This window comes from Heterodontus francisci, chromosome 8 (assembly GCF_036365525.1).
Source record: "Heterodontus francisci isolate sHetFra1 chromosome 8, sHetFra1.hap1, whole genome shotgun sequence".
Lineage (NCBI taxonomy): Eukaryota > Metazoa > Chordata > Chondrichthyes > Heterodontiformes > Heterodontidae > Heterodontus > Heterodontus francisci.
In genome coordinates this window covers 107,586,476-107,600,296 of record NC_090378.1, presented here as the reverse complement: position 1 = coordinate 107,600,296, position 13,821 = coordinate 107,586,476, and the positions used below count along the sequence as shown (strand labels likewise).

The following is a 13,821-nucleotide window of genomic DNA, read 5'->3' as shown; positions in this document are numbered from 1 at the left end:
AGAGCTTTTTTTTCTGGGGATGAGGAAGTGGGATAGTGATGACAGGGAAATTAATGGTTCGGATTAGGAATTATACAGAGAGCCTATAACTGAGTCCTTTAATAAAACTGATTATTAATTATTTATCTTGGTTAAGTTCAATTGCTCAAAGCAGGAGCTGTGACTCAAAAAACCAGCACAAATCCACAAGATCTTTTGAAGACTTTTACTCTTGCTGCAGACAACTGGAGTCTTCTCACTTCAAGACCATCAAACTTGTTCAGTGCAGACAAGACATTACAGCTCCTTTTTGGTCTCAACTGGTCACAGTGATGGACAGGAGTACTGTGGGAGAGAGTCCTTTCATGTCGCACTTGTCAAAAGCAAAAGTAAACATGAATTCAGTAACAAGTGTGTAAGTTACAAAAATGTTATAACCCTTACCACAGAACATTGATTCTAATGGTTATGTTGCAAATGTGTGCATAAATTACTTCAGCAGAAGACAAACAATAAACTTTGAGAGCACAGAAACATTCACAACTTCACAGCCTCTCCAGAAGTAGTTGGAAAAATTGAACTCTCAAAATAACTTATACAAATGAGGAAAGCACAAACACGAAAATCTAACTTCCAAGTGCAACTTAAAAAAATTACATTCTGAGCTGTAGGAAACAAATGAGACCCTGAACTTAGCATAACACAACCATCTTTCTCAGGCTGCACTTTTGAATAGTCCTGAGTAGTGTTTGTGAACAAGGAAGAAAAAAATGAATGTGTTCTTTGTCATTGAAATAAGCCGTGTTTAAGTTCATACGGCTGCAATAGTAGTAGGTTACTCACAGGGGTGGCTGCTGTCACTGGACTGAGACTGACCAGGTTTGTTGGGTGAAGCTCTCGGTACCGGACAGTGGTTGGTGGGATTGGTCATTTTGGGACAAGGAAGCCTGTTGTTTGATCACAATACAGCTGATCAGCTCCAGACAACTGGCAAATTCGCCCAAGTACTGGGTATTCCAATTTACATTTGATTGCAGCAGAACTGTGCACTGAACTGCTGAATCTTAACAAGAAATGGTTGATCCAAACTCAAATTTAAATTACCACAAACTGCATTAAAGTATACTATGATACTAAACCACAGGAGACCTAGGGTCTGATTCTTGACCAGTGTTGGAAAGTGACAACATTGTTGCAGCATTTCCAGGCTCAGGAGGTGAAAAAGAAATGTAAACCAGGATTCCTGCTTCTTATCATAAATCCAGGAGCTACTGCAGGTAGCGAGACATCATATCATGCAGGAAGAGGCTTGGCTGTGGTGGGGTCACAATGGATGACGAGCCTGCATAGGCTTGCACTTAAAGGACAACAACTTGGGCAAGGTACATGAGGCCGTTAGGAGCCTGGGGCTATGCTCTGGAGAGTGTTGTTGACCAGGATAGGAAGAGATAAAGGGGAGAGACAGTGCCCACTATTGAATAGACTTGAATCTTCCAGTCATTTTTCAAGAATTTGGGCTCATCATTGCTGACATGAAGTGAGCTCCACTGTACTGTTCACTGCTGTGGACGTGCTCATTCAGATTATTAAGCATATTTCTTTAGGTGCTGCAAACACAGATTTAGCCTCCGGGAATAAACACACTGCCCAAAAGCATTAGTGAAAGAACTTTTTCAGAAAAAGGAACAAAAATTAACGACACAAGCAACAGAACTGAGGTGTGGACTCCTGCTTTTCCCGTCAGTAAAAGCAATAGGCTTCATAGTAATAAAAACAGAAAGTGCTGGAAACACTCAGCAGGTCTGGCAGCATCAGTGATCATTCTGATGATAGGTCACAGACCTGAAACGTTAACTCTGTTTCTCTCTCCGCAGATGCTGCCAGACCTGCTGAGTTTTTCCAGCATTTTCTGTTTTTATTTCAGATTTCCAGCATCTGCAGTATTTTGCTTTTATAATAGGTTTCATAGCTTGGACATTCATGTTCCTATTCCACTAAGGGCTAATGGAATAGTGGACTTAAAGGAAAACAGGCTCTCTAATGGTTTTTGAATTTTTGAATTTTTTTTTTGAGAGTTTACACTAATGCATCAAGGTTTTGCTGTGCAGATGTGCCTGCTCTAGTAACACTAATTTTGCAGAGGAAGATTAAGAATGCTTAGGACTACTGCTTTTGCTGAATTGCTATGGTTAGTTTACCCTCCAAACATTTCTGCTCCCGAAGCCATTGACTGCAACATTTCACAAGCACAATTTGTTCAAAGCAAGATTTTTTTTAACAGACCAAAGTGAAACTGGTGTGTAATTAGTTGCCGATAACCAGAATCATCTAAGATCAGGTCAAATTAGTTTAGGTTAAGTTGTGTCATTATATCAAAAACATCCCGCTCCAATCATTTTGTTTTTCAAGTTGGGCAAAAATTGAATCACACACCGCCTCAGATTTAAACTTGGTCTTGTGATCTGAACAGGTGGCAATGCAGTGATTCAAAGTTGTGTGGTTTTAGCCAAACACTACTGGTAAAGTTTGAACCTGCTCCCTTGGGCAGACTCTGTGATGATGGGAGGTGCCGTGTGGGTAGGTGCAGGTGATGGACGCTGGTACGAATCCGTGTGGTTTTCCTGATGCGCCCGTAGAAAAGAAGGGATAGATGATGACTTTATCTGAATGATTCTGGTGGCCATAACCTCGCAATCAATCTGCATCATCACCTCATAATCTTTTGGTTCATTGATGAAACTTTCTGAAATACAAATACAGAGAGGCAAATTAGCAAGCATATAGAGTGGAATGCTCTCTTCTCTTACAAACTAAAGCACTACAAATCACTTGTGATAAACTGATCCAGTCTTTGAACCCTGATGTAAAACTTACTGTTATTTTCCCTGCACCTTTACTAATCTGAGTTCAGTGAGTTCAGAGTAGCTCCACTTTCAAGCTGAAAATGTGGATCACTTTTTTCCCCAGTGGAACCAGTTTCAAAAAAATGCTAAATTACAGTTTATTCCCTCAGCTCTTTTTCTCTCTGTTAACTGCTTCCTGAGTCTATTTTGAAATAATTGTCAGTTCTAATAGCAACCTAAACAACTAGCTACAGCATGAAGATAACTGATACAAATAGAAAAGAAAAATAACCAGCAACCCCGGAGTCTGAAATAAAAATGGATAACAAAAAAAATACATAGAACAGGAAGTGCATCTGTACAGAGAAATGTTAGGCTACACCTTAAGTAATAGCTTTCTCCCCTTTAGTTCTGTGCAGTACTATTAAGCTTCCAGTTCTGATTAAGCGCCCATGTCCAAAACATAATCTTGTCTTATTTCCTTACAGGTGTTGACAGTCCTGCCATGTATTTTCAGAATTGTGTGTGTTGATTTACACAACTGAACCAAAAGCTATTGCACAAAAAAAAATACATCTCAATACAATTTATTGCTACAGCTTGAAGTCTAATTTGTTTTAAAATATGCTCTCGGGACGTGGGGGACACATTTAGTGCCCATCCCTGCTTGCCCCTAGAAGGTGCTGTTGTGCCATCTTTGCTTTCTTTCTAGTGACTGCTTTTATAGCTGATTCGTTTGTGAGGCCATTCAGGGTCAAACCATTTCATGTGGGACTGGAGTCTTGCGCAGACCAGATGGATGAGGTTCCCTTCCCTGAAGTACTGAAGTATGTGGTTAGATTTGTATGACAAGCAAGTGACTTCTAATAATCATTTTTTTTCTGGTGCCAGCTCACCAATTACCAGACTTGTTGAATGCGATGCCCTCAAACTGCCCCATACCAGGTTCTGAGGGCAGGCCGGTAACCACATCCAGGGTTTCCATATTAGTTTCACATATGGTAAATGCTTCCAGGATAAGCATGTGCATGCATGCACACACACAAATTATTCAAATATTTGTCTGTTTTAGTTAAAAGAACCTAACTATATCAGATGTAGTTATTAAGTCAATGAACTTCTAGTTGGCTGCTCTGACTGCTCCTCTGGATGGCAAAATAAATCAAAAATTATGGAAACACATATAAAGATGGATGACAGATACTGAGATTGGTAGAAAAATTATGAAATATTTCATCATGAAAAAGCTCCATCCTGCAAAGCTTCAGGGACTGTGTGGAGTATTCAGTCATGGGGTAAAAACAGGGAAGTAAGAATCAATTCAGTTAGCCTTTCTTGTAATAAAAGGGAAGCACAGTGCATGCTTACAAAGGAACCCACTCTATTTTCTTTCAATTTAAACTAATGGAAAGAAAATCAGCGCTGTTCCTTGAGAGAAGTATGCTCGGACTTGCCTGATTTTCTGATAGCATGCAAAACAAATGCATACTAAACAAGTGTGACTTTTAATGGATTAACATGAAAATTAAAAGTGGAGTTGGGAGGAAAAACCATGTCTACAATCCTGGAAAGGGAAAATGGAAGGGTCCACGAGGATGAATTTAAGAATGTGCAGCAACACATCAAAAAGATTAGACAAGCTGAGAAAAACCTATAAAAGAGCATTGTGACAGGGGCAAAAGCTACAACCTTTCAGTACTGCAAGATGGCTGTCAGTGAAGAGTTGAGAACTTTAAAACGATGTAAGCAAGTTTGAAATTGGGGACAAATATTAAATATGCTGATTTACTACTTCCTTAAAGTAATCACAGTGGAAGACACAAATAAGAGAGCCAAGGCAAATTTGTGACTTCAATATAAATTATACTTATGCCCGAGACAAGCTGAAAGGGGTTAAGACAAATAATTTCCTAAGAACAGATGGTATTCATCCCAGAGTTTTGACAGACACCAGGTGGAGATTGCAAAGTTCTTCACATAAAGTGTGATCTAAACTTTGGGCTTTCAGATGGAGGAGTGGAGGTGAAAATCCTAGAATCACTAAAGAAAAAATTAAATGCAGCAATTGGTTTGGATGGGTGGGAGGGGTGTGCGACGACTGTTGGGTCTTGCTGAATGGATAAAATAAAATGGGCTGAATGACCTTTATCATGTGTCATTAATTTGTCATGGTGGGATTTGAACCCAGAACCTCTAGATTGTCGGACATTACCATAACCATGAAAATAGAACATGCATTTCTAATGTACCTTTCCCAACCTTAGGATATCTCAAAGCATTGCACAGCCAATGAAGTACTTCTAAAGTGCAGTCACTGTTGTAATGTTTCAAAGCATGCCAATCAGTAAGTGCACAGCAAGGTCCCACGAACAGTTGAGTTAAATGGTCTAATAATCTGTTTCAGTGGTGTTACCACACCCAGCTAACTCGACTTCAGTCACTGCTCCTGGAGTGTAAGTGACTAACCTGGTCTCAGATTTCTCTGAATAATTTTATGGTTTTATGATTTTGCCTCCACCTGCGGGGAGTTACAACAGCCTCTGCTTGGCACAATGATCAGAAATAGAGTGAAGCTGGAGGACTAAATTTGTATCTCATCAATTTGTAGCATTGATACTGCTTTAAGACGTAGTGCTAGCCCACACACCAACTATTAGATTTAGTCACAAAAAAAGATGTCTTTTCAATAAAGCATTTTTACAGTCTGGTACCCATCTGTTCATTCTAGACACACTTCCTGATTTAAAGGGATTTAATTTACAGCTCATGTGACAAACATGAAGAGAAAACCATTATATCTAAACTCTGAACTGTACTCCTGCTGGACCATCGTGTGATCATAGAATTTTGCAGCTGAAAAAACTATTAGATTTTTTTTTAAATACCTTGCCCGCCAAAATGAAGAATTAATTTGGATTGTGCATTTAGTTGACAGAAGTTCAAACTGGCCAACATATGAAGGCAATTTACAAACAGCAACAATTTTGACCTAATATTAATAAAGGAAACTAAGACTATTTCTGACATTACCCTCATTCAGTTTTCAGTCATGGAATGCAGTACACTTCAAACTAAATATCTTATGTGAAACAAATCAGCAATTTACTGGAATCTGGACTGTCTAACACCATTTGTTGTTTTAAAAGAAGACATATTCTTGACAAGCAACAGGTACTTAAAATTTCTAAAATCATGGAAGCAGCTTTTGAGACCTTTCCCAGTGCTTGTGCATAACTGGACCTGAACCTGTTCAAATTAAAAGCAAACATAAAAATAAGAGCTTATCTGTGCTGGGTTAGCTAATCTCAGCCAAAGCCACAATACAGTTCATGATGGACCTCAACAGCATAGGACAAGAGTGGAGCAAAACCCACTCCCAATCACTATCAAGTGCAAGACTCGCTGAAAATACAATGACTTCGACTCCTTCTGGAATACCCCAATGAAACTCACTGCCAGAATGGCCATTTGGATCAGGTGGTGGAGAATAGACTGTGCTTGTGGTGTGATGCACAAGGCAGTTCAGACAGGACAGTGCAGGAGAAAATTTGGACAGTGGGTGGGGGGAGGGGTGCAGTAAGGAGAAAATCTGAAATAATGTCATTTATTCGTGTGAGGATAACACAAGCTAAATTTCCCCAAATTAATAAATTCGGTCTCAGCACATCAAGCACCAACCATGGCTATAACACCAATAAATTATATTTATGTAGTGCCTTTAAATGTAATAAAGTGTCTCAAGTCATTTCACAGGAGCATTATAAAACAAAATAAAACTCCAAGCTACATGGGGAGATATTAGGTCATGACCAAAAGCTTGATCAAAGAAGTAGGCTTTAAGGAGTGTCTTAAAGGAATAAGGTGAGGCAGAGAGGCGTAGGGAGGGAATTCCAGAGCTTAGGGCCTAAGCAATTGAACGCATGGCCACCAATGGTGGAGCATTTAAAATTGGGGATGCTCAAGAGGCCCAAATTAGATGAGTGCAGATATCTTGGAGGGTTGTGGGGCTGGAACAGATTAGAGAGAGACCACGTAGGGCTTTGAAAAGAGAATTTTAAAATCAAGACTTTGCTTTACTGGGAGCCAATGTAGGTCAGCAAGCACAGCACAGGATGATAGGTGAATGGATTTAGTGCGAGTTAGGACATGGCAGCAGAATTTTAGATGACGTCAAGTTTACAGAGGGTATAATGTGGGAGACCAGCCAGGAGTGCTTTGGAATAGTCAAGTCTAGAGGTAACAAAGGCATGAATAGGGGTTTCCGCAGCATATGAGCCGAGGCAGAGGCAAAGTTGGGCAATGTTATGGACGGAGAAATAGACGGTCTTAGTGATGGCATGAATATATGGTTGGAAGTTAAATTGTGGGTTAAATATATGACATCAAGGTTGCGCAGAGTCTGGCTTAGTCTCAGACAGCTGCCAGGGAGAGGGATAGAGTTGGCAGCTAGGGAATGAAGTTTGGAGCAGGGACCGAAAACAATGGCTTTAAGTCTTCCCAATAGTTAATTGGAGGAAATTTTGCTCATCCAGTACTGGATGTCGGATAAGCAGTCTGATAATTTAGCAACAGTGGAGGAGTCACAGGAGGAAATAACTTGGCACTTGTCTAGCACCTTCAACATCCTCAGGACATCTCAAAACCTTTCACAGTCAATGAATTACTCTTTTGAAGTGCAATCACTGTTTGTTACAAACGTGGCAGATAATTTGCACACAATGAAGGTTCAGAAAGCACAAATGAGAAACGGTCAACCTGGTCTCTGCCAGTCCGGTTATGGGGAAGTATGTGACGAGTCTCAAGGTCATTGTTTCCTGCAGATATTCCTCCTTTCTTCAGAGTTTCTAACCCGAGGGAATTACCTCAGGTTAGAAATCCATGCAATGTGGGAATGGGAGACCTCCGCAACTAGTTGCTCGATAGCAGCACCTGGTGTTCCTCTGTCCTCCATTGCTGTACTGGCATGCAGGATTGTTGTTTTTTTTTTAAAAAACCTTTTAACATTTTAGAAGCAAGTCTCCTTCTGTGGCCTCCTTGCCTCGAGAGACAATGGGTAAGCGCCTCGAGGTGGTCAGTGGTTGGTGGAGCAAATGTACTTGCAAATATATGCAAGTACATTGAAGTAATTGAGCAAAATCAGATTTCTGCCTAAGTAGAGAAACAAACGGGCATACAACATCACAAGCAAAGTTTATTTTCTGGGTATTGTTATAACTGGTCATGAAATCATCAGACGAGAACTTACGGCTCAAAAAAACAATGGAGCAATCCTTTTGCAAGGAAGCTTGAGCAACTGTCACTGACATTAGTACTGCAATGTGAACAGGAACAAGAGAGCAGGGTGGAATTAGTGGAACCAAAGGGAATCAACACCCACATTGGGGTGGACAATAGGTCGCAGAATTCCTGAATCTCCCCGACAAACTTTCTTGAGTACCAGCAAAAAATCCTCAATCAGAACCTACAAATGGGCAATCTCGCCAATTCATGTGCACTGTGCTTTAGTAGTGTAAAGCACGCCTGAAGGTAAGTCATGTTTGGAACCAGTCCATGTTGTTACGACCAGGTGAGGCAGGGGTCTAGGGCTCCCCTCTCAGCCTTTGTTTAGTTTGGCCATAACAGGATTTAATTTTTTAAAACACTGTGTTTTAAGCTTCCCCTCAGTGAATCCTTGTTCACTGCTCTCTAATTGTTATGGCAAAGAAATCAACCAGATAGACCTTTCTAGTTTAAATCTAAGAAAACCTAAGTTTATTAACTTTAAAACTCTAATTCGATTAAAACTACTAGAAATAAGCAATGCATACACAATATACACACACGCAAATAGAGACAGGAAAAGAAAGAAGGGGAAAGGTTTAAAGTTCAGTTACTGGCTTTTGGGTTTGATGTAAAGTCTTTGATTGCAGTTGTCTTGCAGTTCTCATTGAGGCCCAGTGCACACTTTCAAACTTGTTTAGCTGCAAGAGTCTTCTCTCTTGAGGTTTGAGTGGCTTTTGTGGATTCCTGAGACAGGTGCTCTCTTCTTCAAGTTCAGTTGCAGTCTGTTTTCAAACTGTTCTGTGAGCACAATTCAAAACACCAAGTTGGGCCAGCAGGTTAATCATGTGACCAACTCCCTGTCTGGGACAACCTTTCCTGTGGTTTGTGGATTTCAAAGCTCCCGGAGAAGGGGGTGGTGGGGTAGTGTAGTGCAGTCTTTTACACAGACAAGATCACTGTTGCCCAGACCAATCTCTGTTAATTGAATCAGTGAGCAGTTCCCATTGTCTGTTTTTTTTCAACTGTCTTTTAGAATGCAAAATGAGCAGTCATGTTTTCCAGCCACTGCTGTGATCTCTCTAAACAACTTTTTTTTAGTCCAGTAGCAGTTTAAAAATTAACATGCCATATGATGAAACCAACATGTCTCATTCTGGCAGGTGTGGTTTTCATGACACCTCCACAACTAGCAGAATGAGATGCGATTTTAGAAGAGCATTTCAATATAAAAATAGAATGGAGAGAAAGTATAGGAAAACACATATGCATTTCATATATAGAGTCATATAGGATACAGCACTGAAACAGGCCCTTTGGCCCACCGAGTCTGTGCCGACCATCAACTACCCATTTCTATTAATCCTACATTAATCCCATATTCCCGACCACATCCCCACCTTTCCTCAATTCTCCTACCACTTACCTACATTAGGGGCAATTTACAATGGCCAATTTACCTATCAACCAGCAAGTCTTTGGCTGTGGGAGGAAACCGGAGGACCCGGCGGAAACCCACGCAGTCACAGGGAGAACTTGCAAACTCCGCACAGTCAGTACCCAGAACCGAACCAGGGTCACTGGAACTGTGAGGCTGCAGTGCTAACCACTGTGCCACTGTGCCGCCCCATTTCTCTCATTCATTCAGAAATCCGAAAGATTTTTACAGCCTGTCTTTTCTTGGTAGCTGTGTTGCTTTAAACTGCCCCTTTTGGCATCCCAATAAACATGCGATTTCTGGGGAGGTTTGCAGTTTGCACGTTTCCATAACTGTCTAGGGTGTCTTTGTTCCTGTTGAGGTCTGCAGGGGGAGGGTTAGATTTAATTAGCCCTGGTGTGAAGTTCTGCTCATGAGAGTTGGCAGTGGGTGGATCCATTCTGAACTCTCAGTGCTTTGATGTGTCATGCAAGGGCTTTTCACTTTAGGGGATGGTTGGTTCCCTTTTCTCCTGACTGTGGAGAGATCGTCTAATCTTCCCTTTGTTCTCGGGGACATTCCTGCTTGCAAGTATTTGTCCAGATTCTACTGCACTCCCATGTGGCACTTCGATTAGGTGAGGCATCACCCTCACAGGTTTTCTGTCCTCTTGAGGACTTTCTTTGTCTCTGCAGGTTTCTGTAAATGCTGTTAGCAACTCTGCTGGGGTACCTCTGGTGTCTGTATTTACACAGGAGGATGTGGAGTCTAAGTTTTCCAACATTTCGGGGTTGGCTGACTGGACAGTAGGGGTTTTCATCTGGGAATCCTGTTGGTTCTCCTTTAACCTGCCCTTTTTCCCTCTCTGACATATTGCCAACCCTGTGCCTTTCTGTCCCCTTTTGTTCTCGGCCAGGGTCCCTTACAATTCACCAGCCCTCTGCTGGAGAATTTCCCAAAAGCCGAAACAGGACTTCAGGCTGCAGATTTCACTGTAGGTTGGGGTTTCCCCTCAACCTGGCATATGTGGCAACTCTTACAGTATTCCACCACATTGTTGTGAAGTTCTGGCCAATCAAACTGCTGTCTTATGCCGGCTTTGGTTTTTTGTATACTGACATGTACAGCCACTGTAATCTCATGGGCCACTCTTAATATTTCACCCCGGTACCTCGGCGGCACCACTAACTTGTGAACTCCTTGTCCTCAGGTCTGTGAGGAGAACTCTATTTCCTCATCAGTACCTCATTCTTTAAATAATAGCAATCAGGGACTCCCTCTGCTTCAATTTCAGTCTGGGCAGCCTGTGTTAACTTACTCAATACTGGGTCGGCTCACCAAGCCACAGTTAGGGAAAATTCATTTAATTAATTCCCTGGGTCTTCTAGCTTTCCAAACAAAGTTTCAGACATACAAACCTCATGGTCATCTGCCTGCACTGCCAATTCAGTCTCCTCTGGGGAAGCTGGTTTGATCATGGCCCGATTCACTACACATGCAGGGGAACTGCAGGGGACCATCTGCTGACACTGAACTCTCTCTTGAACCTTCTGCGGTCTCTCTATTACCTCTGAGGGAGCTACCACCTTCGCTCCTGCCAGATCATTACCTAGGAGCAGGTCAACCACATCCACAGGCAAACTAGGGACAAGTGCTACAGTCACTGGTTCCGAAACTAGGTCACACTCAAAGTGCACCCGATGTAAAGGTACAGACATACACTGCCCTCCAATACCATTTACCGCCATTCTGGCATTTACAGCACTCTCTGGGGGAAAGGTCAGGCCTTTTCCCAATAAAATGGATCTAGTGGTCCCTGTGGATTACTATGGGTTTGCTTGCCCCACTCAAGGGGGATGGGGTTACTCTCCCTTCAGACACAAAATCCCGATAACCTTCAGGAATCCTATTAAATTTTCCTGCACCTACAGCACTATGATTCCTGGGCCTTATTACTGCTGCAGTTAAAGCCACAGGCTTTCCCCATGGTTTCCAGCAGTCAGCTCTTAGATGACCTGCTTTGTTACAATGGATGCACACAGGTCTCTGGAATTCCTCTAGCAGAATTACCTCTCTGAGGTTTTCATAGCTGGGCCTCACTTTAAGAGCCCTCAATCAATAGTCAATGGTTCTTACTTCTCTCAAATCAATGGTTCTTACTTCTCTCAAACTCCAAGTAAGGTCGATCAGCTTGCTTCTTGAGGGTTTGAAATTTCTGGTGGTAGGCTTCCGATACTAGCTAATATGCCCTGAGGATAGCATTTTTTGTCAGTTCAGAATTGGATAAACTCTCATCTGGCAACAGGGAATAAACCTCATGGGCTTTTCCTGTGAGCTTACTTTGCACCAGAAGAGTCCAAGTCTCAGCTGGCCACATTAACTGCCTTGCAGGTTTTTCAAAAGATACAAAAAATGCTTCTGCGTCTCCCTCACTGAATTTTGGGATCAGCTGGGAAAATTTTAACAATCCAGTACCTAGCCCTGAATTACTTGTATCTTCCATGCTTTCACTGGGGTTACTCTGTCGCCCCCTAGCTAACTCAAGCCACCTCAGCTCTCTTTCCTCACTTTCCTTCTGGAAGGTTCTTTCATTCTCTCTCCTGTCTTTCTTTCTTTTCTGTCTTACTTTTTCTCTTTCCTCTCCCTTTTACTTTACTTATTTATTTATTTAAAGATACAGCACTGAAACAGGCTCTTCGGCCCACCGAGTCTGTGCCGACCAACAACCATCCATTTATACTAATCCTACATTAATCCCATATTCCCTACCACATCCCCACCATTCTCCTACCAGCTACCTACACTAGGGGCAATTTACAATGGCCAATTTACCTATCAACCTGCAAGTCTTTGGCTGTGGGAGGAAACCGCAGCACCCGGCGGAAACCCACGCAGACACAGGGAGAACTTGCAAACTCCCGCACAGGCAGTACCCAGAATTGAACCCGGGTCGCTGGAGCTGTGAGGCTGCGGTGCTAACCACTGTGCCACTACTCACTTCAGTCGCAGACATGTTAGTATTCAAGCACACACAACCACAAGAAAACCTGTATTAAAATCTTTTCTCTTTTTGATTGGTATCAATTTGACATCCCACTAAAGGCCGGTTACCCGACGGGACCCGACAACGTGTCAGGTTCGGGTTCGGGCTCGGGCGGGTTGCACCTCTGGGTCTGGCGGTCGGGCTGGGTTGGACATATCACAGTTAAGTGGCTCCAATGTTAATTTAATTTTTGGACTAGAAAGGTGGTTTTGTTACAGTTATTTTAAGCTTGTGCAGATCAGCAACAAAGTGAAAAAAGGAAGGTAAGTTAACTGATGGCCGGGTCGGATCAGGTTGGGTCGGACGTGGGAAAAAAATGGAAGGACTCGGGCTGGGTTGGGCTCGGGTCGGATGTGGTTCTGTTGGGCTCGGGTCGGGTATTCTTTAGCAGACCTGAGCAGGCCTTTACTTCCCACTTCCAATTTCTCGTTTGTCTGTGGGTCCAATCGGGATGCTAGCCCCCAAATTTCTGTTATGACCAGGTGAGGCAGGGGTCTAGGGCACCCCGCTCAGCCTTTGCCTGGTTTGACCGTAACAGGGTTTAATTTTTAAAACTGTGTTTTAAGCTTTCCCTCAGTGAATCCTTGTTCACCGCTCTCTAATTATAATGGCAAAGAAATCAACCAGACAGATTTTCTTAGATTTAAAGAAGAAAGGTGTAAGTTAAAACTCTATTTCAGTTAAAACTACTAGAAATATATGACACGACCATGCTAGCATGCATACATGATAAACACACATGCAAATAAAGAAAGAGGAAGAGAAAGAAGGGGAAAGGTTTAAAGTAATAGCTGGAATTCAGTTACTGGCTTTTGGGTCTCTTGTAAAGTCTTTGATTTCAGTTCTTGTTGGGGCCCAGTGCACTTGTTTAGCTGCAGGTCTTCGCTCTTGAAGTTTGAGTAGCTTTTGTGGATCCCTGGAATGTCGCGAGAGAGAGAGAGGGAGACAGGTGCTCTCTTCTTCATGTTCAGTTGCAGTCTGTTTTCAAACTGTTCTGTGAGCACAATTCAAAACTCCAAGTTGGCCAGCAGATTAATCATGTGACCAACTCCCTGTCTGGGACAACCTTTCCTGCGGTTTGTGGATTTCAAAGCTCCCGGTGGGGGCGTGTAGTGCTATCTCTTACACAGACAAGATGTGGATCACTGTTGCCCAGACCAATCTCTGTTAATTGAATCAGTGAGCAGTTCCCATTGTCTGTTTTTTTTCAACTGTCTTTTAGAATGCAAAACGAGCAGTCATGTTTCCAGCTACCGTCCTTTCAGAATGCAAATATGTGC

At 42.3% G+C, this 13,821-nt stretch overlaps 1 protein-coding gene across 1 annotated transcript in view; it reads right to left on the bottom strand.

The window, feature by feature from the left end:
• Positions 1–191: 191 nt before the first annotated feature.
• Positions 192–13,821, bottom strand: part of atf6 (activating transcription factor 6) — a 516,610-nt gene continuing 502,980 nt past the window's right edge. Inside the window, exon 16 of the mRNA XM_068037874.1 lies at positions 192–2,722. Coding sequence (XP_067893975.1) covers positions 2,493–2,722 — 230 coding nt within the window. The 3' untranslated portion in view covers positions 192–2,492. The remainder of the gene's footprint in view (positions 2,723–13,821) is intronic.